Here is a 26,207-nt window from a genome sequence, read left to right as displayed (position 1 = left end):
AGTACACCGATGTTCTCCATTACTGTTCGTTGCTCTGGATAAAAGTGTCTGCTAAATGTTTGTAATGCACATCTAATATAATATTAAACAGGGCAGCCTGTAGCCTAGTGGCTAAGGTACATGACTGAGACCCGGAAGGTTGGTGTAGCCACAATAAGATCAGTGCAGCTGTTGGGCCCTTGGGCAAGGCCCTGAACCCACATTGCTCCAGGGGGGATTGTCCCTGGCTTAGTCAAATCAACTGTCACTTTGGATAAAAGTGTCAGCTAAATAAAACATATTATTATTATGGTTATGAATATGAGGTGCCATGTTAGCTGCGTCGGCGGTACCTGTGCGGACGTCGTGGTTGATGCCCTCCACAGAAACGATGGCGTTGCCGATCCCCCGGCCCTGCAGGTCCCTCACCACCCCTTTGATCCCACGATGCACCTGGGCAGAGGAGGTAACATCAAAGCACACTTCCTCCAGCTTCATAAAACTCCGACAGGAAATAAAAGAGAGCCGCTCATAGTATATCCTTGTGCAGGTTTGAGCTTGTGCAGGTTTCTTCCAACCAGGGGTGGGTGTTGATGGTGCATTATTAATCAAACTACACATCTCTAGTTTAGCTGATTATGTATTTAACAATTAAGGTAATCAGTCATTAAGTGAGATCATACAATCACAATCAAGCACTGGTAATGCAACATTTTTACTCCATGGTCATCCAAAATAGGATAAAGGATAAATGTCTGTTCATAGTGTTTAAATTTAGTTCTGGATAAAGTCCTGGAGGATTTCTGATAAGCAGGCTAATTACCTGTCAGTTTGTCAAAGTTTTATGAGAGTAATAAGCAGTGAGAGGCGCTTCCATCCACAAGCAGAATAAAGGAATGTTACGAATGAAGATTTTCCTCTTAGTCACTGCATCAGGGAATTATCAACACATTTATTCAGGCTATGGCAAGAACTGTCTCACCTCCTTTGGTTAAAATAAATCTCCCCAGCCAGAACACACATCTTTATTAGCCTTTATTTACCAGCATTGCTGCATCCCTAAATCTCCACAGTTTACCATCTGAGAGCTGAAAGAAAGAGACCAGTCGCATCTGACGACAATGCCATGAATGGTATTCTAGACAACACTCTCAATTGTGTTCAATACTTCAGCTCTGTCAAATTAGCCACAGATGTCAGCGAAAGGCTAAATAGCATAACGTGGAGTAACGTTCGCCCTCACTCTCCCTCGTTCTCTCTCGTTCTCGCTCTCTGAGAAACAACCACACACTGCAAAATTGATCTGCTGGTTCCTTTCCCCAAAAATGAACCCAGCATGGCTATCTCTCTCTCTGAGAACTGACTGTCAGATACCTGCTACCAAAACCAGGAACTAGGCTCCTGGAAGCCTCCCAGTCTTTTATCTTCCAAACGGTACCAGGGCCCAACAGCCTGGTATTCCGGTGTGTGGATAGCCTGCTGTGTTTGGTGCTGACTCTGGAATGGGCCAGTGCCAACTCTGGCCAGTAGTCCTACAGAGTGACGCAGACATTTGCAGTACCGCTGCCCAGGAATGAAAGGATTCAGCTAGCCCAGGATACCGGTCTCTCACAGCTCAACAGCCACCAACACTGGTCAACCAAGCACAAGCTACACAAATACAGACTTCTGTCCGCAAAACTCGACTTACTCTGTGTAGCGGTTGGACCTTTCAGTCTTCAGACTCCCAAAAACAGGATTCCGAGATAGCAGAGTTGGCAGCCACGGCATACAATAAGGCATTCCATATTGGGAGAAAAGTCCGGAAGGGACATTTTGAAAAGAGAAAATCCCGTAAGGGGAAGCGGGGAACGTTCCAGGCTGAGTGATGGTTTCCCCCCAGCTGTGTTACAGGTGGCGATGGCAATCAGGCCACGGAAGCATCCAGAAATGATAGGCCCCGTTTCGCTGGAAGGCCAGTTGCAGAAAAGGGTTGTTTGAAGATTGAAGGGTTGTTTCCTGATAGCGCACTGCCTCTAAATGAAATGAGTGTGCTCATGTGGTCATATGGCAGCCATTACAGCACTGCGTTCTCCATGCCTTGCTGTTCTGAGCGATGAAGAGGCCATTTTGTTTATCCCAGGACCACTCGCTCAACCCAACAGTCACACTGGGGACCCGATTTGGAGCTCTGCATCCTCTCTGGACCCACAGGAATGCATACAGTATGTGGTCTGTTCTATTATACATGTATGGTCAACGGACAGCAACTATTGTGATTAATATTGCATGATTAAAAATCAATGATAAGTCATGATACAATTATACGATTACATTATAGATCACAGCTATCCATCGACAGATGTGTGTATGTGTGCGTGTGTATACTGTGTGCACAGTAATGAATGTGCGTGTGTGGCGGTGCGTGTTTGCGCTGGTTTCACACACACCTGCTCCATGAAGACCAGCAGGGACTCGCGGTTGTTCTCCCACTCCTCGGGAAGGGCGTTATCGTGTGGGAACTTGTCACAGCCCACGTACATGGACAGCTCGAAGCAGTCGGTGTGCAGGTAGCTGAAGTCATTCATACCTGCCGGAACAGCACAGTTTATCCAAAGTTCTCACCTAATTAATCAATCCAATATCCTTTCTGCTGTCAGTGTGTCTAACAATTTGCTCATGAAACGCACATTTTTTCATTGAAATTAAATCCAGCTCATTAGTTCTCCTTTATGATCCTACTGAGGTCTTTTAATCCCTCTCATGTAGAGAGACAATACAGACTGACCTTCGGTCTACAGCAAGGACACTACACAGACCAAGTTCACTATGGATGCAAACCTGGGATACATCACTTGCATGCATAAAACAACAGAACTACTCCAAATGCTGTCTAAAACTCTATCTTTAAAAACAACATACCTAGGACAGCAATAGAAAATATGAGAAATAAACAGACTGATTGGACAAGAAATGAATGCGCATATAGTTTTGAACAGTTTGGTATATTAATTTGGATAATCATCATGAGAGAAAAAAATTAACCATTTAATTTAATTTTAAGTCACAATTAAGGACATGGATTGAATCCAGCTCTTTAAATGTGTCAAAGACTTGAGGAAAGAGAGAAATAAAACATAATAGATAGAGATTGATAGAAAAGTTGGAAGTCAATTGTAAATGGCTGGCAATTATATAGTGCCTTTATCCAAAGTGCTGTACAATTGATACTTCTCATTCACCCATTCATAAACACACTCACACACCAACAGCGATTGGCTGCCATGCAAGGCACTAACCAGCTCATCAGGAGTATTTGGGGGTCAGGTGTCTTGCTCAGGGACACTTCGACACACCCAGGGCGGGATCGAACTGGCAACACTCTTGACTGCCAGATGACTGCTCTTACCACCTGAGCCAATGTCGCCCTGAATTTGTATTTCAATCAATCCAATCCATTAATTAAAAAAGAAAATCCCCATAGATCCTGAAGGGATTTCTTTTCAGTTGATTAATTCAATTTCAGTTAACCCCTTATGGGCGGATGCGGCCTGCACGTTACATCTCCCTTAACAAACAGATGTGACGCCAGCATTGTATTCGATCATATCACCATTTTTCAAGACACATGACCGTTGAAATGCATTGTGATTCCTAGGCCTTTCTATGGGATTTCTATAGGGCACCTTAGTCAAGTAATTTGGGTTAATTTCCTGAACTGGGAGAGTTGAAGTGGGATTGATCCTGAAGGATCAGGGGTCAGGGGTCGGGGGTCGGGGACTGACTTCCCGCGGCCGTGTGCCAGGTGGCTCCGTTGACGGTGCCGTCCTCCTTGGCGAAGTCTTCGGTGTGGCAGACACGCCGGCTGGCGTCGGTCATGAGACGGTGCGTGGAGGCGTAGGAGAAGGCCAGCCAGCGGAAGACGTGGTCATCAGGGGTGGGGCTCTGCTCCTGCGCCTTCCACTTCACCCGCGCCATGTCGTAGGGGAACGTCACCACCAGCTCACCTCCCTGCAGGTTACCCCCCAGCACGAAGGGAATCTTCTCCATCCACGCGATCAGAGCCCGCGTCTCCATGGCAACCTGCACAGGTTATATGCATTTGTCTGTTTATTTATAAAAACCTCAGCTCTATTGAATCAAGTTTTCCAGTTTTTTTTCCGTCTCTTACTCTCCAGTTTGTGATGCTGCAACTTTCACCACCTCCGCTGTCAACTCTGCACATGCTCTCCTCTTAACAAGTGATGTCAGCAGTTTGCAAGTCAGTTCATGTACGTAGAGCGTGACAGGGACAATTCCATGGTAACAGATGTTACAACTGCCAAATATGTGTGTGATAAAGTTATATACAGCTACATAATAGAGACTGATATAAGCTCCTATAACCAGCGGTCTCTTATGTAGCTCTATTGGACTTTACCGTGCAGATATACTGCATTTCTGAGGTTGGTTACCATGGAATTGCCCACAGACAAACTTGCAAGCACCTGACTGACCATTGGTGGTGCGTGATGGGAAACTGTCACTCAAGCTGACTGAAACGGACCCATCCATGTGTGACGCTAGAGCCTATTGTGCTTTACCCTACAGGGATGTCAGCTACAGCTGGCACTGGCACTGTCTAAATGCCTTTCATAAACACGGGGCCCATCCACACACTAGAACAGGGCATTATTGATGAGTAGCCCTCAAGCAGGATGGCTTCAGCGAGCAGCATGCTAAAGCAGCAATGTACTAAACAGGGAATCGTAACAGATATTCTGAGGGATGGTCTAAACACAGTCTGATGCAATTAAAATTCTAGACATTTAAAACACTTCTTGAAAAAAACAATAGTTAATAAAGAATTAATTTCGAGAGCATACAAACATGACAAAATTGCAGGAAAACAAAACAAAACATAAATAACCACAATAAACAGAAGTGAGAGTTGTTTACTGCAGGTTAAATGATAAATTATTCAATCATCTGCAATTAGTGAAATGGCTACACCATCATGAGCTAATTAAATCCACAGCATCACCTTTCTCAGAAGTGAGGATACAATTAGCAAAATTAGACATGCAAATAGCCGGTGTGAGACTGTTGGTATGATTCATTCACAAAACATCCCCCCATTTGCCTCTGAGGAACACGCGTGCCCTGGCATGGCTGACTGACCGTGGCGTTGGTGGTCTGGTACCAGTCCGGGATGGCCACGTGGTGGTTGAGCACCTTCCGGGGTACCCACTTCCGGGCCTCCGCCTCCCACAGGATGGAGTTGAGGTCGGGGAAGTTGTGATGGATGTCCAGGCCATCCAGACTCCACCTGCCCACAGACCAGCCTCCCAGCTCCGAGCCCTGGGGCAAAGACCGCCAGTCCTCAAACAGCACACACCCTGCGCCTCTGATGCTGCTCACTATACATTCTCTCATTTGAACTTCCTACTTTTACCGACCAGTTTTCTGCTTTAACTGGTTCAACCCAATTAAATAGCTGATTAAATAATTGATTACTTACTACATCTGTGTTTTATCCATCCCAACTTTACACCTTGCTGGGCAGTGGCTCCCCCTCTATAGCTGGGTTCCTCCCAAGATGTCTTCCCATTGGGGAGTTTCTACTCGCGACTGTTTGAGGGTTTTTCTCCCCACTGGGGTTTTTCTTGTACTTGCTACACTGGGGCTTTGGTATGGTGTTTGCCCTTTCCATTTTGCCCTTCTGTTTCTTTATAAAGTGTCTCTGTGACAGTAAACAGTGCTATACAAATAACATTTGATTGACCCTTTTAATTCTGTTTCCCCAATTTTTGAATGAACAATAATAATACAATAATAATTACGGAGAGGACAAGCGTTGGAGGAGCTCTGTTAAAATGAGCTAATTACAGCACCTTTAACATTTGATTCAACTGTTCCTTTTGTCATCCAAAACAGAGGACAGAAAGTTGGAAGCAAACACCAGCTCAAACCAGGGCGATAGGATGGTCCAGCTGTGAGGGTTCCGGGAAGCCTACCAGCTCATGGGCCTTCTCGTACCCGTCGGGGTTGACGGAGGGCAGGAGGTGGATGCGGGTCTCCTCCACCAGGTGCCGTATCCGTGGGTTACCGTCCAGGTACTCCTGACACATGAACTGCATCAGCAGCAGAAGCAGCTCTCGTCCCAAAGCCTCGTTGCCATGGGAGCCAGCTGCGTAGCGAAACTCTGGTTCACCTGGAAAAAAGGGCCAAGCGTTCACGAGCAAATGTGCACCTCCAGGAAATGGGTAGATCAACAGGTAGATCTGGTAGCTACCATTATTCCCCCATACATACAGTACATTCTCTAATATCATCATTCACCACTGTAAACTGTCCACAAATCCAGGTTTTCAGCTGTAGTACTGTACCTCAGAATGGCCTGCAGTTGTGTTGTCAAGGTCAAAAGGAGGTCAAAAATAGGTCACCTCAAAGATACCCATTCATGATTAAATGTATGGACAGATTCAATCAGTGCTCTTGTCAATTAATTTGATGCTATTTATTTAAAAAATGTTTTTATTGTTGTTTTAGTTTTTATTGTTTTTAAATTTGCAGAAAATGCTTGCTTAAGTACACTGTCCAGGAAATGTCCTCTGAACATTTTTCCAACAATGAGACTTTGTTTGTTTATTATGATCTATTCATGCAATTATGCATTATATATGCCCAACTGGAATAATTATGCAATTCAGAGTTAATTTCTCACCCAGTTCGTGTTCCCCAGGGTTGTCCGATATCTCGATGGCGTAGAGCTTCAGTCCGCCGAGACTCTTGCCTATGTTGTAAATCCGGGTTATATTAGGACACATTTCATTGACCACCTTCATCAGCTGTGTGGGACAAGAGAAAAACAACAGTACATCTGGCCTGAGTGCATATCCATCTGCTTCTTTGAGGAACTCCATAAAACAGAGTCTCACTGGAGTTATAGCCCACCACCTGGTAAAGACTTTTAGGGTACAGTATATTTATTTACTGTTTTTGCCGTATGTCTGTACAGAGCTACTGCCAAACCCCAGTTTCCACAACAACAAAAACGTGCAGTGAAAAACAAGCTCTCCACACTTCAGGGTTTAGACTTGAGTATTCTCAACCCCATGATCTCATTTGCAACCAATTCTAAGTGACCACAACCTAAACGCTTAAAATGCAATCTGCTCTACTGCATGCAACTTCAATTTCCATCATCAGTGTTGAAAAACCTAAACCTACACATGGCTTAAATGCAGGGTGAGAAGGCCCAAAACGGTCCCACATTGACCACACATCTTTCACAAAATGATTGAGGCATAGGTTGTGTGGCAAATGTGGACAAACAAGAACACAGTCTGCTTATACAGTACTATAAGTATAATAACTGTAATGTAAAAACCATAAGCAACTTGTTTGATAGAACACAGGTAGTCTCAAATGTCGTTATGTTTTTTCAATTAGCATGCGCATCTCATGAGGCGGACAGGATGCTTCTGTAAGCATGACTGTAATGTCAGCCTATGGAGACTCACTCTCCCATCGTTACCTGTGAGATCTGGTCTTGTCGTCTGCACTGGTTCATTTGAACAAACCGTGGACTTTCCAGCTTTCCAACCACCGTTACGCAATGTCATCACACAGAGTGGCAGACTGACTGAATTCTGCCAAGTTAGAATGGTTTCATGTACCAGATAGGGCCACCAAAGGACTCAGGCAATTAAATTTTAAAAGGAGTCTGGGACTCAAACTGCTGAAATAACAGGCAGCTGAAACGTGGCATTAGCATATTAATGCTATGCAGGAATAGAAAACCAACAAGGGTGTCATTTCTTGTAAAAATACATTTTTGTGTTTACTTGGAACACCAGCTGGTGCAGGAAAACAACAATGATGAGTAATGGGATTTTAATGAATTCTATTGGCATCCCTAATTCCGCTCAGGAAAGAAAACACCACCCAGACATCTGCTTTTATGCATGAGGGACACGACGGCAGAAAAACAATAAAATGTTTTCTGTATTTATTTTTAAACCACATACCGTGCCCGGCAGAATTGTTAACGCGCTTGGTAAGGATGGCCAAATCACTTTCACATTCATCTGTGACCAGGCACAGAAAATATGAGAAATCAATCCTTTAACAGTATACAGTATATTTTTGGGGCGGCCTGTAGCATAGTGGTTAAGGTACATGACTAGGACCTGCAAGGTTGGTGGCTCGATCCCCGGTGTAGCCACAATAAGATCCGCACAGCCGTTGGGCCCTTGAGAAAGGCCCTTCACCCTGCATTGCTCCAGGGGAGGATTGTCTCCTGCTTAGTCTAATCAACTGTATGTCGGTCTGGATAAGAGCTCTGCCAAAGGCCATTTGTAATGTAATTTTACTTTTTAAAGTAGTCTTCAGCAAATTATTAGTTATCATGCATGACTTCTTGATGTTAAATGAGGTGACATACCAGACTCTCCTATTCATCCATAAAAATGGGGAACGTCAGAGAACACACACATGAAATGAGACAGAAGGCTGCTGAACTTCATCGATCAGCTATTGGCCATAAAAATAGCAAAACACATGAAAAAGCCCATCTTTTATATTCGGGAAATAATAAAGAAGTTTAAAACAACTGGAACTGGAATCTACCTGTCTGGAGCAGTCCCCAAGGATCACAGTTGGAGATTTATTTTGCCTCTCTAACCATCTTCCTGGCTATTTCTTTTCAGTTAGGATGATGGATCGAGATGGAAAAAAATATCCAAGGATCACAGTCACATCTTGGGGAAAACAAATCTCCAACACTACCACCTCTAAGCCAACAAGTGATTTGGAAGGCTTCCAGAATAAAACCTCTGCTGTCATCAAACCAAAAGAGTAAACACCTGGGGTTTGCTAAGGCCATTGCTGGAACATGGTCTCTCTCTATAGTCAGATAATCCAGAATTATTACAGCCAGGTGGGTTTGACATAAAGTCATGCAGAAAATAACCGAATTCCCACTGTATGAGAAGTTGTGAGGCTCTTCCAAGGGCACTGGGAACCATGTCAGTGTTTGAACATGACACCAAGGACAAATTCGACAAACTCCATGGGAATGTGTCTCTGCCTCAGCCAGCAGGCTTAAAATGCGTCATGGTTAGATATTCCAACGGGACAATGATCCAAAGCATTCCTTCCAAATCTACAAAGAAATGTTTAACTGACTGCAGAATCAAGCTTTTGCAATGGCCATCCCATTTCCCTGACCTAAACCCCATTGAACACTTTGGCTGAAGAGGAAAGTCCAGCAATGAAGACCAAGTTCTGCATGGAGGAATGGTCTCTGATCCCTTGCTATGAGTTCCCTCTTCACTTTCACTCATTGAAACATGACAGGAGAAGGCACAGTGCAGACATCTTGGCAAAGGAAGAAGGTGCACAAAGTACTAAATGCAGATGTTCTCTTGACTGTAACACCTTCTTTTTCTTTTCAGAATAGAAATTATTTTGTGTATAAATCCCCCCCCCGCCCCCCCTCTTAACAATGTTTCCACAGTAAGATTATACAACTTTCTCACATTACTGCTGACAATATTTGAATGACAACAACGTTAATTTTATCCAGCATTTTTGTTCATATTAGAGGTATGTTTCCACTTATCCAGTGTACCATCAATCCAGAGGTATGGACAGATAGTACACAGATACAGTAGTTCCATTGTTTTGCTGAGATCTGATATCTAAGAAAGTTGCCAAATCTCAAAAAAAAGTATCAGGATGGATAAATCGTGGAAACTTTCATTTTTGCTGAACTGTCCCTTTAATTGAGGCTGCCAATAATTCTGAAGGGTGCTGCATTTTATACATCATTATGTTTACTCTTGCATTAAGTTTTAATTAAATGCAGTGCTTCACAACAAACCTTTATTGAACTTGTGCCTCAGGCTATAGATTTCTTAATTCACTCAGAGGTGAGTTCGCTCATGAAGGTGATCAGTGGGGATCAGTTTTTGGCCTCCTGGACCAGTTCAGCTCAGGGTCTTCTGGCTCAGGAGTTTGATATATCGCCACAGCGTACTCAACCTACCTGTCTCATCTCTTTGTAGCTGTGGTGTTTGAAGTCCAAATTGTCGGTTGTTGTGACCTCATTCCTTCTGTGGTAATAATTATTGGGGTCTGCCAAGAAAAAGATGAAAGCTCTAAATGAAGAGATAAAAACAGATATGATCTTTTAATTGTTTTCTGTTCTCAGAACAGAATTTAGCGTATTTTGTGAACATGTAGCCTTGGTAAGGCTTGGTTGCAAATGACAATGATTAAACAAGGGAATTCTAAAAATGAACACAGTATGAATATAAAGAGCTTTGGAAAATCTATTGATTTGGGTCAAATAATTTGATTGTGGTACAAAAAAATGCAAAACCGTGCCACTACATTAAAAAAATCAGTGCAGCCCTGTTTCATTAAATGCCCTGCACAGAATTTGTCTTCCAAACTAAAGTTTTAACCTATTTAATGTGTGAACAAGCCTGTGTGGACAGCAAACCATGACCACTAAAGAGGATTACATAAAATAGAGAACAAACACTCGTACTTTCTGATGTAATATGTGTGTGTGCTTTGAGGACCTTTTTCACCCAGCAGTGATACTGGATCTGTGAGGTTTACTGGCCAGTACACCACAGCAGTTCTCTGCCTGCTCCTTCATCCATGTAGAGGTCCTCAGCAGTCTCACACAACCAGAATGCAATGCGCATAACAGACATGAACACATTACACTTAAAACTTACTGCCTCAGAGATAAAATATCTCTTTTTGTTATTTCTGGGTAAAAATGCGGAAGAAATAGCATTGGCCACAGGGAAAAAGCTTATGAACTAAGCCTCTCAAGACAACAAAATATTTGTAGACCTGAGTTTGCAAGATAGCAAGGTCTTCAGGGAATGTATAGGTTAATGCATGTAATTCAATTATTTTTCAGAAGTGCTGCATGCTGAAGTGCAATATGCATTTTGGAACACAGCCATCGTACATCAATTATCACCCTGGCAACAAGCTAGCTGCAGCGGCCAGCCAACAAGCTGACATTCCAACGCAAGTTATGACAATAAGGTTCTTCATGCATTAACCACTTGCAGGTTTGACAGATCACGGAGTGCCCCTGGACGTTCCAACATACGCAGTAAAGTAAACAAATTAGGCTTCAGTAAACAAATCTTGGATACAAGAAAGGTGACATGAGATTAAAAGCTAACATTGTTGGCATATCAACAGTGAAATGGTATTATGGGCTGATGGCAGAATATCAGAGAATAGCATCGTGCGGGCTACAGCAGAGGAACTACCAAGCCAATTATAACCTCCAAATCCAATCCCTTTGAGTTAGAGACAGAAGTGTGTAGATACAGGAATTCAGTAACCACATACGGTGAAGATCTAAATTGGGGATGGGCAACTCCAGTCCTGGAGGGCCGGTGTGTATGCAGGTTTTCGCTGCCTCCAGTTACCCAGACTCAATCAGCTACAGTAATTAGCCATACAGTACACACCATGACCGATTAACTCGTAAACTAGACCACAATAAAATGCTACAAGACAAAAACATTTTATCAGCTGTTTATATCATTGAATGTGGCAAAAAATGACAGGTCATGTAAATGATTGGGCGAATTAAATAATTAAGTGCAGCTCTCTTTCCCCATCCCTGACCTAAATCAAGACTCTAATCTAATAACCAGAATGAAACAGATAATATGAACGAGTGAAGCGCCCAGCCCAGCTCCTGAGAGGTTCTCCCGGATCCCTGCTGTCCCGCTGACCTGGCATGGGGCACCCCAGGACCTCCACCCGCATGCAGATGCTCCCCCCGATGAACCAGGAGTGAGGGTTCACACGGATGTAGCGGGCGACCACCGGCTCCGGGAGCAGATTCCTCACCGGGATTTCTTTCTCACTGTTCCCCACAAACACCTACAGGGAGGCAGAGGGGTCAATCTCAACCCATAAGACCAATGGCAAGGACAAAGACCATACAAATAAATCTAAGCACTTGAAGTCATTAGCTGGTAGAAACAGCCAACCTGGCAAAGACTGTAATCAGTGAATAAGTGAATCATTCAACAAAAATGGAAAATAGTAGTATTTTGCTTTTCTTTGGCGTAAACTAAATAATAGAAACCAACACAGACTCCAGCAGTTTTACCATTACACACAACAGTATAGTAATATCTCCAGGACTGAGAATCACACATCACTTTAAGAGATCTGGCTTTCACGCTGCCTCTCTTGGCATCCAGCCTGACTGCACTCTGACCTTAAGTCCACGAGTAATGTATGATTATAAGCTAAATCACTTAGTTTGTAAATGCTTGCTATTGCCAGTTTCCCAATTTCCGTCAAGTACATGAAGCCTGTATTGGTAAAAAAAGTTGGAAAAGCAGAATCATTGTAGTTGTAAAGCAGAACAATCACAAAGTGCTGCCGTTCTGATATCATATCGTTAAAAATATGATGATGGCAACAACAACAAGTATGGACACTCAAACATAGCACCTCATGAGGTTTGAGCCATCAATATGGCAGTATAAACACAAAGGCAGGACACCTAATGCAGCAAGTCATTTAAAGGGAGAAAGTGTGCTGATTGGCTGATGTCCAGTAGATTATACCTGTGCCACACGTTCTAACCACGGCAAACTGAAAGCACTGCTTTGATGCACCAAGCACCTCCTTAAAATTGAAAAAAAAAAGAAAAAGATTCGGACTCGCCTCTTTTGTTTTTAAATATGCATCCGCAGATGCCCTATGGTCTTTCCCAAATGGTGTGAAAACAGATTAACAGCATGTTTAGATACAGAACATGTGTCTGCGTTTAGATCCAGGAGCCCATATGTCGACCACTCACAATGTCCTGTGTCCCATTCCTAATGGTCGCCCACGTGTGGCTGTCGTTGCTCACCAGGACTCTGTAGGACGTCACCCAGTCGCTTCTGGAAAAGCAACAATTACAACATGAAGAGCGCTTTGCGCCTGAGGACAGTTCATTTACAGTAACGCAATGTGAAACATGTCAATCTAAAACATAATTACAGCACGCACATCTCAATTACAGGCCATTTAAATAAATCGGTTCAACATACGCGCCATGTGTCGTTATATTCTCTAGGGACACCAGGAAAAATGAACGAAATGGAATGCATTTTTAAGATCAGTCTGAGGTTAAGAAAACGATTAAGGAAACTGATGAAGACAAATGAGGAAATCTGGGTACAGCATGGTATCTGCAGCAGTGCTGCACAATGCAGACGTGTCTGCTCTACTTACCGGAGGCACTGAGGAATGTATGGGACACAGGCCTTCAGTTGAACACAATCACATGGGAAAAGTTGTTCCATATGGAAGGCAATTAGAAAATGAATGACAGGGGTGCAATAAGAGGAAATGTGCAAATGGTGTTGTGTTTATACACACTTAGACCACTTTATTAGGCAGATATGGTCAAGAGGTTCAGTTGTTGTTCAGACCAAACATCAGAATAGGGAAGAAATGTGATGAAAGTGACTTGGGAATGATTGTCGGTGCCGGATGAGGCGGTTTGAGAAACTGCTGATATCCTGAGATTTTCACACACAACAGTCTAGAGTTTACAGAGAATGCTGCAAAAAAACTACGGTGCAAAAACATCCAGTATACATCATCTCAAGCTGGTTCCACAAACATGAAAGGCATCCACAGTCACCAGATCTCAATCCAACAGAGCACCTTTGGGTAGTGTTGGAACGGGAGATTTGCAGCATGAATGTGCAGCCAACAAATCCACAGCACCTGTTTAATGCCATGTCAACATGGACTGAAATATGTACAGAATGTTTCCAGCACCTTGTTGAATCCATGCCACAAACAATTCAGGCTGTTCTGGGGGGCTAGAAAGGCGTACATAATAAAGAGTGTATATACCTGTATAAAAGTGTATAAAAAATATACTTTGCAAGATGAAATCTTTGTAACCATGAAAATCAAGCTTGTTTTTCTGCTTACAAATTCACTAGCTGGAAGAAGCAGACTAAAAGTATGCTTTGTAGTTTATCAAATAGCTCTTATTCAGTTGATCGATTCCAAATTTCAGTGGATCGATTTTTAAAGGTCAAGCAATCATCAGCAAGTGAGCTTTTAGCACTTCAAAGAACCAGGCTCACTTCCTGAGGACAAATTCCCAGTTAGAAAATACAATAAGGGATAATAACAGCCCTATATAGAAAATTCATCGATCACAGAGAGTGTATTATTGTGGCATAAATAATAGCTCTGCACTGACAGCCTGTACAGCAAGTTTGTGTTTTGTTTTTTTCTCCTCCCTGTTTCCACTACTGATTACGCTGATGAATGAATATTTACTCTGGTATACCATGGTTTAAAAACAAAAAAACTCAGATAAAAATAATAACTGTGTAATGTAACTCAATTCAATGTACAATTCGCATCACTCTTGTCAAAGGTTGTCATTGTTGACCAGAGCACTGTTATTCTAAGACCAAGATACTGCACAGCCTTACGTGCCAGGTTTACACCACTTTGCAGTGCAGTTCAAAGTGATCCACTTTACATCACCAATAACCAAACAGCATTTAATCGCATCAAATCAGTGTAGGTGGGTCTAAGGTGAAAAGAGCAACTGGCAGGAATAATCTTCAGAACCAACTTGGAACTGACACGTTCAGACAGTTCTCTGATTTTAAATGTTTAGTTCTAGATATTACTAGTGTACCTGTCATTGATCTTGTTTACCTACTGCACAACTGCAACCTTTTCATTTGCCTTGCCATGTGATTGTTACTGGGTGCTTATGCCAGGTCTCCTCAAAAAAATAGATGTCAATGTCAATGGTTTAAAAAAGAATGAAGAAAACCCTACATTTATCAGTAGGGACATCAAGGGAACATGACCAAAAAGGATTTCAACTTCCATTGCCATCCAAATCCTCAAATGATCACTTTAGGCATTCAGTCTCAATCACCTGACTAATTATTATTATTATATACATTATATTATATGACTGAGCAACAAGTTGACATAATAGGCTACACTGGGTGAGAGGAGGAATATAACATGGATGGAAAGTCAAATGTGAAGCTTTCCAGTGCCCGGGGTCAACAGTAGCCCCCTGGAACACTGAACACCAATGCAGTCAATTTATTTGGCACTGTTTATTTACAATGAAATCCACACAGGCACAAAAACAACAGGAGACTGGCATTTTTGACAGAGATTTTTGACAGACCAAAACATCAATCATGGTCTAAAATAGACGGTGAGGTGAGAATTGCGCAGTGGACAGATGTCATCTGAGATTTGAGGGATGTATTTTTCGGTGTAAACAACTTAAATGACATGAGTTTTTATCCAGGTAAAACAGAATAAATTCAGCAGAAGTTGGTGCCACTGGCTGCTGACATGTATAAATAAAAGCTAGCAACAGACGAGTCAACAGATGGCACAGCTAATCACGTTTTGCATTGTATTTGTTCTGCAAAGAAAATCAATTAAATCCCATTTAAAAGTTATTCTTGCCAACACTATGTAGCTTGATGCTGTAAGATAGTATCAAGTCGTGCCTATGGACCCATCCATCCATCCATCCATTATCTGAACCCGCTTATCCTGATCAGGGTCGCAGGGGGCTGGAGCCTATCCCAGCATACATTGGGCGAAAGGCAGGAATACACCCCAGACAGGTCGCCAGTCCATCACAGGGCACACACACCATTCACTCACACACTCGTGCCTACAGGCAATTTAGACTCTCCAATCGGCCTAACGTGCATGTCTTTGGACTGTGGGAGGAAACCGGAGTACCCGGAGGAAACCCACGCAGACACGGGGAGAACATGCAAACTCCGCACAGAGAGGCCCCGGCCGACGGGGATTCGAACCCAGGACCTCCTTGCTGTGAGGCGGCAGTGCTACCCACTGCACCATCCGTGCCGCCTGCCTATGGACCATTGAGGCAATTTCAATAGCACAACTGCACATTAGATTTTCCGATTATGGCCTTTGAGATATTGTAGAGACAATATCATTTGACATGGCGAATGTTTTTCTAGTCCATGCGATATTGCATGGCCTACTCTGTTTGACCTGACTGTAGGAATCCTGTCTACCCCTCTCTCCCCTCCACCTTCACAGATTAATGTCTCAGGCAAAAAAAAAAAAAAAGCCATGCTGAGGTCCTTATCTGTGCATATAAATCTAGAGTGTCATGGCGTCTCCCTTCGTGGGGAAACTAATGACCTCTGAAGATACACAGAACACAAAGCTATTTATGGGGTTAGGGGCCCCGCGTAATAATTTTTATTTTAATTTGGACAATCTGTGACATTCAATTGAAATCATTGGTTGAAAATGCGATGTCTATGTAGATAATGGTTATTGACGCTTGACGGTTTGGATTTTTGGATACGGCTCCACTATCAAGCGGCCAGCATGATAGGACTGGCCTTGTCGCATGGGTGTAATATTTAGCCCGAAGATGAAAATTGCATTACTGGCTGGACTTAATAATTATTGCCTGCAACTCTGTAAAATGCGGAAGTACATTTCCATTTTGTAGAGGTATTCAATAGCTATGCTGAATTACCTCCTTACAATACATATCCATGTTTTTATTGTTAAAAGATGGTAAAACCCTGGATCTTTTGATAATATCATCATGATGCTTAGCACCGATTCTAACAGTAAATATGGTTCCCTCTGCAGCTTTTTGCATTAGTCTTTCCACCAGGATAATTAAAGGTACAATAGGTAAGATTTTTGTGTTAAAATATTGTTACAAGACCATTGTAAATCCCCTGCTATCATTGAAAAAGGCTCACTGACATGTTGATCCTCTGCCTGTGTTTGTAGTCCTTAAATTCGGGTTTCAGAATATACAGTTGACGGCCCGACACTCATTGTATAACAGTACAATAATTCAAGCTCATTGGTTGAAAATTGGTTCTAATTGCCACAGGCAATGGCGTTTCAACATAAGCACGTTTACAGGGAAGGGGGAGGGATAAACAGTGTTGTGGTTTGAAGGGGTTGGTTGCTGCTATTCCTCTCTTGACCATTAGAAGCCCGAAATTGCCGATTGTACCTTTAATTTAGATATTATCTGAGAGGTATTTTCCAGTGCTTCATCGTGAGCGGGTTGTGTAGCACGCTGTGGGGTTGATGCAGGTCTAACAGGAAGAGTAAGGGCACTCACGACCAAAGAGAGTTCCGGCCTTGCGTGATGACGCCGGTGAACTTGGTTAACCTCCTGGCGTCCACCTCGAACCACTGCAGGCCGTCGTTCCTCCCGGCGCACCACGCTCCGTCATAGAAGTCATCTTCATTCAGCCCGGCCTCAAAGGAAGAGACAGAGTCAGCCATCAGCCGCGTTCTCTGTTTTCACCATTCACCACAAAAGTGCATGTCAGAGGCAATCTGTGTTCACAAATCACAAGAAAGACTTCTTTGAACACATTATTTGCCCCTGTTGTACCTTACATGCCATATGTAAACATAAAAAGACATTCATTTCCATCAGCTGTCAGACAGGTAAACAAAAGCTCTCTTGTGGCCCGACTTTCTTATTTTATTTAAGTGAAGATAAAACATATTTCTTAAACGGTGCACAGGTTTTCTTGCAATAATTCATTTTTTTAAAGCACAAGTATTCGGCAATCATATTTGGAAAACCTTGGGAAATCCAATAACAAAACAATTAACACCCCAGGGTAGAATATTGAAAAGGATTGCTACAGAGACTACAGACTCACAGAGGAAAAACACTGACCTCTCTATATAGAACTGGTTTCCTGGGTGTCACTATGAAAAAAAATCTTTGCTCTGAAGCAAACAACAGAAAAATATAATACTCAGAAGAAAGCAACCCACACTGTCATAGACAATAATATGCTATTGCATTATGAATGCAATACATACATCTTTTTCTTGACTCTGTGCACCACAATTTTCAGTTCGTAATTAAACAATATGGTTAAAGAGCACATTCCAAGCTTTTATGTATATGCATTTTCACCTTGTACAACAAAGTAATTATTTTGTTGAATTGGCAATATTTATGTTGTTTTTCATCGATTATAACAGAACATCATATGATCAGATCATTCCCAGACCCATCATTACTCAAATGGTTTGGGTTAGGAAAATGTAATGGTTAGATTTAGGGCTGAGCTAAGTTTAGAGCCATGTCATGGCACGAAGCAAAGGGCAAGGGCAAGGGTTAGTCCTTGTTTTGGACAATAAATTGATTCCCACTTTTGAAGCCCATCAGGGATGATACCCTCATGCACTTTGGTATAGTTGTGAAAATTATACTTTGAATCTATGAAGGAATAGAGACTTTACTTTATTTAGTTTATTGGTCTAATGAAGAACACAGTAATTCAGACATCTTATATAGTATTTTACATAACTGAGTGATTGGTTTTGTAAAAGCAATCACCAGTTTCAAACACATACATAAACAGCATTGTGACAGCTTGGCATCTTGAGGCACCTGACTAAGAGGAACTCCTTCCATACATTGTCTTGCTGGTTGCTGTCTCACTTTTTATCTTATTGGAATGTTTAAAAAGGTTCTTCTTGTGTTACTAATACAAACATCAGAAACATGTCTGAACTTTGCATCCTTGCGTGGATACTCATCACACAAACAAACAAGCTACCTTTACCTAAAGACAGACTCAGGCAACTTCTTTCACACAATGATTAATCACAGACTCCTGACATAGACAGCATTATTTTCTTAATAGATGTCCAGGTATTTCTTTCGTTGAATTGACAATACTGTTGGCTGTTTTTCTTCCATTTAAAAACACAAATCCAATCTTGCAGATAACTCACAGGCCTATCATTAGGTTTATAGGGTTAGAATTAGGATGAGATTTAAAATGGTGTCATGGGTTCTGGGTGAGAGAGTGAGGGACACTGTTGCAAATGAAACGATTACTGAAAATGGTGTCCCCTATGACCTCACGCTAAATGCAGAAATGGTTCCCATGCTTTCACTCTTATTTACAGCAAGATGAGTTAATATCATCAATGCTGAACTCGAGTGCTGAAGTGATGAATATAAATGGATTCTTGCCACGCCTAGAATCAAGACTAGCTCCTGAAAGCTTTCGTATGCATGTACCTGCATGAAGGAAGAGATTCCAGACTAATGAGAAACAGCTGTGAAGCTAACTGTCAAATTACTTCTGGTCCATTAAAATTGGGGGGCTATGTATAAAAAGGGATATAATTTTGACACAGATCACACATTATGGATGCAAGTACCCTCAAATTAAAGGTGACAGTCTGTACTGTAATCTTATATTCATTACTTAAAATCCAGTGTACTGGAGTACAGAGCCAAAATAACAGTTTTATGTGCAAAAAAAACATTTTATATTGACTATAATAATGAAACAATTTTCACATTTCTGTGTCTAAGAGCTCTTATCAACACATAATACTGAGTCCATGTCTTGAACATGAGGTTTTATCTGTCGCTATGGCAATAGAGGCTCAAAAATGAATAGGCTCAAAAGATTGTTTTTTCGTGGGTCTCTTCTTTAGTCTTTGGAAACAAAGAGGTCTGCTGGCATATTCTTGTGTCATATCAATGACAAGTTGATGAAGATTTGTTAAGCTGTGAATCCCATTTCCAGTGTTAAAAAAAGACAGGATATGGTTTAGTAATCCTCTCATCAGAAAACATGACATCTCGGATCATTAGAGATTAGCAAACACTCGATGCACTGCGCAAACGTTTCACACGAAAAAAAGCCATTTGTGCTCGCCAACTCAACCAAAGACCTTTCCGGTGTTCGACCCTGTCCGTGCCCGTTAATTTCACGGCGGATGGTAATTATCCACCGCGGCCGTGTTTGCCTACGGAGAAGAGCGGCTTTAATGAATGGGCCGGCACAGGGAGCAGCAGGTGGCGGTGAGCGGTTCCGGGGCGGCCCGGCACGCACCTGGATGTTGAGCCGTCCTCGGTGGGCGCCTAGCCCGTAGCGCTTAATCGTGGAGGCATGGAGCTGAAAGTCGTCGATTTTCAGTGTTTCCAGGCCTAACGGAGGGCATTCTGCGGAGGTAAAAGAACACAGTGTTAGCCCTTCTGCCATTAAACAGCAGCTCCAGTTGCCTTTATTTTCATTGATTCCTGACTCTATTTTGTTTTTCTATACTATATTATTGTATTGAAAAAAATGCATGTCAGTATATATGAGTCAAGGTGTTCACTGTTAGATTTTGAAAGGACACAATAAATAAATGGGTAATTTGCCAAGAAGTACAATAATATTCTTAAATATATTCAGACATAAAGAATACCTCTTCAAATGAAACTTTGGATTCAAAGCTCAATTTCAATACTCTATTCAAATGTATGACGTAATATGCAAATACATTTGTCAAAAAAAAGAATTGTTGATGAAATTGTTGATTTCTTTGTATCATGAAGGGCAATCAGAAAAAAATGTTTTGCACTTGAAATCAAATGGATATTACGGAGTAAATGATTACTCTTGTATCATCGTACCATCTTACTGAAGGCCAAACTAGACCACCTCCTGTCCTTGATTTTCAGGTTATTGCGGCGATGCCGTCCCAAGTGTGGTAATGAGTACAAAAAATGTAACTGTTAAAAATACAACTGAGCACTACAAGAGCAATACTACATTGAATCTAAGCTTCATGGCTCAAGAACTGCAGAGATCAATTGAGCATCGTTGGGCCACCAAGTCTCAAAAAGGCCTCATTGCTGTTTCTGTTAGTCAGGTGTGTTCAATGACTTTCTTAGTGCAGGTATAAGAGAGCTTTCAGTCTTGGCTTCTCTAGGCTTCTGATTGGCTGTTATTAGTGCTTGTCAACATGAGGAGCAGAGCCGTTCCAATGAAAGTCGAGGAAGCCATTATGAGGTTGAGAAATAACAGAAAAAACAGGCATGCCCTGAATACTTGATTTACGAGTTGGTGTGCCAGACATAACATTGTTTTTATAGATAACTGGGGTTTATTTTGGGAGAGAACAGGCTTTTTCCACAGAGATGATTTGCATCCAAATAGATGTGGCTCTGGTGTCCTTTGAAAGAATGCTCAGTAATGCCTGACTGCAGTGTGGATCACAGGATATTCACATAGGATTGCAGCAGTCTTCAGTCATAACAGACAACTTCCATCTGCAAACTATTAAAACTGTAACCTCATGAAAATGATTGACTGATGAACAGAACTATAAGAAATAATAACAGCTTCTTTTCTTCTTTCTCTGCCATTTCTGCTCAGAGGTCGTATGACCTGAGTAAACAGGAAACCCAGGCGCTAGACGTTGGTCTAAAGGGGCAGAGCACCCAAATATGAAATTACAGTATGTTTCCACTTATCCGGAGCACTATCTATCCATCTAGATAGTTTCGCTGAGATGTGATGTTCTAGATTTGATGACTATTTAAGACGCAGTTCGCCGTTATTGTCATGTTTGCTTGCCTTTGTTGGGCATTACCTTTGTTGGGCATTGCCGTGAGAGGGCACTCCTGTCACATTCATGTCTCCCTCATGTAGTCGGGAATCACTGATTTCACGAAGATCGGGTAATCGTGAACAGGTGTACAAGCCCAGTCTTTTCAAGACTCAAAGCTTGTTTGTTATTTCTCATTGCATGTTTCGGTCTTTTATTTCTGTTTATGCACCAATGTGAGGTGTGGATGGTATGAGAGCTGAACATGCAGCAACCTTCTGTTATCCTTCTGTTAAAACCAAGAGTTAGGGTTTCAGTTTAGTGCACCCCTTATCTTGTTCACTTGATTTTGTATGTTGTTCGTCCATGTAATTGGCTTCTGCCTAGTTTAAAAGCTACCTTTGGGTAGTAAGGAGCTCTAGGTTGAGTAGAAGGTGGACCCAGGACTACTGAGGCACTCTTGTAGTTAAAGACGGGCAAGTGTAAGGGGAAGACAGTGCTTACCCTGTCCATTTGTGGAATGGTCTCTGGGTGCTGCTGTGCATTCTTTCTGTCACTTTATTCAAAACACTTTGTTTTCGTTAGAGTTTATGCATGTTATTGTACTTACTGCACTCAAGTCTCAATGGGCTGCTGTTGGAGGTAACACCCTTATCAGAGTAAGCTTTGCGCACCTCTGATAGTCCGGGGATCTATGTTAGAGATCCTTGTGGCGGATTGTGTAGCTAAGTTATGTCCACATAAGTCTCATGCCCGAGATGCTTATGCTTTTCATTTCCTCCTTTGTTTTTTCATGGTTTCCACTGAGACTAAATACATGATTGTTGGAGGGATAACCCTTGGAGCAGTATGTGTATTTAGTTAGCGCACTTGTAAGTCTCCTGCGTTGTCAGTTGAGCCTAGGTGAGCCTCAGGTGGATCTCCGTGGTTGCTGAATTTCCTAAAGTCAAGTGATGTACATGGTAGATGGAGTATCACCTCACTCAGAGGAGAGTTGTGCGAACTCGCTGATAAGCTCAGGGTTCCATGACTGAGACCCCCGTCGCTGTTTGTGTACACTTCCTACCTCTGTTTCTGTAATCCTGCTTCGTCAGTTAAATTATAGTATTCATGTTTTTTTGTATATTCTTGTGTCAGTATCAGTTATCCTGCTTCGTCAGTTGAATTAGAGTTGTAATGTTTTTTAGTATATTCCAGTGTCTGTATCAGTAATCCTGCTTCGTCAGCTGAATTAGAGATGGGATGTCTTGTTTGTATTTTCATTTTCACTGTCATTCACGGGTAGGCTATACCGTTGCTGGGAGACCGTACTACCCACACCTCGCCTAATTTTACTATCGGCATGTCATTAAGGCATGAGGCTGATTTCGCTGATTTGCTGCTTATAATTTCCTCACTCGAGAATAGACTCACGACCGTATTGTATAGGTCGTTCTTTTGGTTGGCTGAGTATGAAGAACAGCATTGAATGACACATTTGCCTTCCCAACTCATATGGCTACTGCTTCTCTAAATCAAAACGTTCATGAGACTGTGACTGCATCCTAAAGCAGGGCGAAAACAGACAGTCCTCATGGTATTTCCAAATATCTGGAGTAATTCCCTCCCTCGTTCTGCAGGAAGTGTGTTCGTGTTCCTTACCCCCGCCAGTAACCGGGATGGTTTGGAACACTGTCACCGCAGACAGAGAGATGAGAGAGAGGATTGGCAGATCATGCTGCTGACAGACATCAACAAGGATCCAGATCTATGGCTCATCTCTCCCTGTGTCACAGCTCTGACACCTTCAACCAGCTGGCTTTTTTTTTTTGTTTTGGAAATGCAATTCAACAGAGATAAATATGTCAGTCAAGTAATACTGGATTGATTTTGCTCCCGGTTATTGCTGTAGGAAAAATAATTCTAGATTTTCTGATCAGGCAAGATGAGAACTTGACATCCATTATGATTTTTTCAGCAACAGCAAAAAAGGAATAATGTTTAAACGTGCTCTAGAACGGTGCATTTCAGTACAGATTTTCAGAGAAGCGAGTCTCAGTTAAGCCTGCAAGAATCTGAGTGTGAACGACAGTCTCTTTGATGAATTATCCAATTAGATTAGAATGAGTTTAACTTGGGGGCAGCCTTTAGCATAGTGGTTAAGGTAAACGACAGGGACCCAGAAGGTTGATGGTTCAATGCCAGGTGTAGCCATGATAAGATCTGTGCAGCTGTTGGGCCTTTGAGCAAGGCCCTTAACCCTGCATTGCTCCTGGGGGGTTGTCCCCTGCTTATTCTAATCAACTAGAAGTAGCTTTAGATAAAAGCGTTAGATGAATAACATGTAATGTAAAAATAATTTATAACTGCCAAATTATACAATCAACGATTTCACAAATTAAATGACAAAGCTGTTAATTTTGCTGGTGAAAAAATCCTCAATCATCACTGTCAGTAGAGGTCACCAAAATCACTTTCATATTCTGTCAGCCAGCCTAAATTTTCATCACTGTTCATACAGTGTTTATAAATGCCTTATGAAGTCGCTATGGACACTTCAAGTAACGCCTCCATTACCCCCTCAAACACATCTTTCCCAGCTCTACTGACTACATCTAAATAAACACCAATTACAGGGTAAAGCTAGTGGGCAACTCCATACACAGAACATGTAAAAATGCAATGTTCAAATTAAATGTATTCTAATCAAGTTACCGTAGGCTTAGTAGCACAGATTGCACACATCAAATCAATCACCATAAATTAAAGGCTGAGAAAATGCACAAATCACAGTTTATTACCCCTATTTCAAGCTCAAAGTACAGGGCAAAGTTTAACCAGCCACCCACACCAGAGGGCATTCCATCACGTTATAACAGCCATGAGATCAGGCATACAGATCTCACAGTATGTGTAGGCAGTGTTGGAAGCCAAGCAGAGACAAATAGAGAAGACGCTTTGCGCATAAACTGGGAATTAAGCACCATGGCAGATTTAGATCCCTTCAAAGGAGACCCCCACACCTTATGACAGCAATAATATTAAACTGATTAAAATGATCACAAGAATTAAACGTTTATTATTATATTTTAAAATACTATTTTAAAATATAAGTCAAGTGTGTTCAGGTTTTTTTCTCACATACCACCTAATGACCTGGTCTGACTCCAGAAATGTTTCTAACATCTACTACCAGCTGGTTGACTTCAGAAACAAGACGTTTACAAGAACTAGCAAACAGTTTCTTTTTTTGGAGTTGTTTCTTTCGATTTGTTATGGAGGCCTGTGAACCTCCTGTTTGAATCTGAGCACAGCGTTGGCACTCTCCTCTCTTTCTGCAGCTTGCTCGATGTCTCTCGGCCAGAAACAACTTCACGGCCCTGATTTTCCACTGTGAGAGACACATATCCTGCTCCAGACTGCCACACAATTTTTTCATTTTGTTCCTCTCTGAACCCGGTCAGAGTGACATGCCAAGCTCTACGGGACACACATACCAATTACCACTTTCCACTTGTTCTGCTTGGATGCGCTGATCACGACACACGGAGTATCTGACATCCAGTCAGACACTCTATTCAGATGACCAAAATGTGAGAGCTGCAGTATTTCTCTGGAACATTCCAGACTCTCCCAATTCAGGGCTTTCGCATATGAAGTGCTTCGCTAATGCATATTACACAGGACCAAGATGGCTGCCACTTCTTAGAGTACCATTGTTGATGTCTACAAGGTTACAGGCTGTAAGGCTTCTTTACTTCCTCAGGTGTTACCAAGCTACTGTTTGGAGTGGCACGATGGCAATACTACTGTGACTATCTCTAACCTTGACTTGGTTCAAGATAGTCATTTGAGAGAATTAACTAACGGATATTGAGATATTTAATACATGGCTGAGCACTGTAATTTGTGCTGTCTGCCATTAGTTGGGACAATCTGACCTACTTTGCAGCAGTCAGATAAAAAATGAGGCATTAAAACAGAAATAGCTTTCATTAAAAACGAAGCCATCAGACACTCTTTTCTCAACTATGAAACATTTTGTTTTAAATTCTGCTCTGCTCTTTCAAAAAATGAGGCACTTTTGTCACAGAAAGAATCAACCTTTGATTTCCCCCCCAAAAAAGAGAGCATCTAATGATTTAAAACTTGTTATTTCTCATGAAGTACAAAAACTAAACAAAAGCAGAAAGTCAGAAAAAAGGCGACTTACTGCACTCTGTGTGTGCTCAGATATTTATCGAGCCATCCATTATCACAATTTAGCTCTTTGCAATGGTCTCAAAATCTATAAAATGTTCTCTCTTCCACAGTGATTTCAAAGGCTGCTCATCCCGGTGCTGTTTTCCAGAGTGCCCGGGCGCTACGGTCCAGACCCAGATGTGTTAGCGGATGCTGTGAGCCACGCAGAGACTGATGGAAGGCGCGTGTCTAACCTCGATGGACCCTGGGATCCCACTCTTCTCAAGCGTATGCAGAGCGTCGTTCGCCCCTCACTTACCCTCCCTCACGGGCTCGTGGAGGCTCTCTGCATCGCTGCTGCTGTTCGGGGCTTTCAAACCAGCCTTTTTGCTCTTCTCAACTTTCTTTCCGTTTCCGTTTTTGGCTGGAAAAAAAGAGTTTTACGTAAGGTTAGCACACCAGACAGTTATGGCCTACAGGTTTTAAGATCAACATTAGACAGAGACACCAGACTCAATCCCTGAATGCTGAAAGGCTTGTTTATAGGATGAAAAAGGTAAACGTGAGGTTATCACAGGGATAGGAACATGGAACATGTGCCCATGTGTGCCAAACTCTCTCTCTCTCTTCCTCTCATTCCCTCCCTCTCCCAC

The 26,207-nt window shown here is 42.2% G+C and overlaps 1 protein-coding gene across 2 annotated transcripts in view; it reads right to left on the bottom strand.

Moving 5' to 3' along the window:
- Positions 1-26,207, bottom strand: part of LOC133118136 (inactive carboxypeptidase-like protein X2) — a 51,440-nt gene that overhangs the window by 3,723 nt on the left and 21,510 nt on the right. For both annotated transcript variants that reach the window (XM_061227918.1, XM_061227917.1), the window contains 12 exons: positions 25,874-25,978; positions 19,911-20,020; positions 17,147-17,286; positions 12,809-12,893; positions 11,724-11,874; positions 9,992-10,080; positions 6,665-6,788; positions 5,955-6,151; positions 5,119-5,298; positions 3,744-4,041; positions 2,409-2,548; positions 333-432 (listed from right to left, as the gene is read on the bottom strand). In XM_061227918.1, coding sequence (XP_061083902.1) covers positions 333-432; positions 2,409-2,548; positions 3,744-4,041; positions 5,119-5,298; positions 5,955-6,151; positions 6,665-6,788; positions 9,992-10,080; positions 11,724-11,874; positions 12,809-12,893; positions 17,147-17,286; positions 19,911-20,020; positions 25,874-25,978 — 1,719 coding nt within the window. The remainder of the gene's footprint in view (positions 1-332; positions 433-2,408; positions 2,549-3,743; positions 4,042-5,118; positions 5,299-5,954; positions 6,152-6,664; positions 6,789-9,991; positions 10,081-11,723; positions 11,875-12,808; positions 12,894-17,146; positions 17,287-19,910; positions 20,021-25,873; positions 25,979-26,207) is intronic.

The sequence above is a fragment of the Conger conger genome, chromosome 18 (assembly GCF_963514075.1).
Source record: "Conger conger chromosome 18, fConCon1.1, whole genome shotgun sequence".
Lineage (NCBI taxonomy): Eukaryota > Metazoa > Chordata > Actinopteri > Anguilliformes > Congridae > Conger > Conger conger.
Note: the sequence above shows the minus strand (reverse complement) of the source record. Positions and strands in the feature narration are given on the sequence as shown.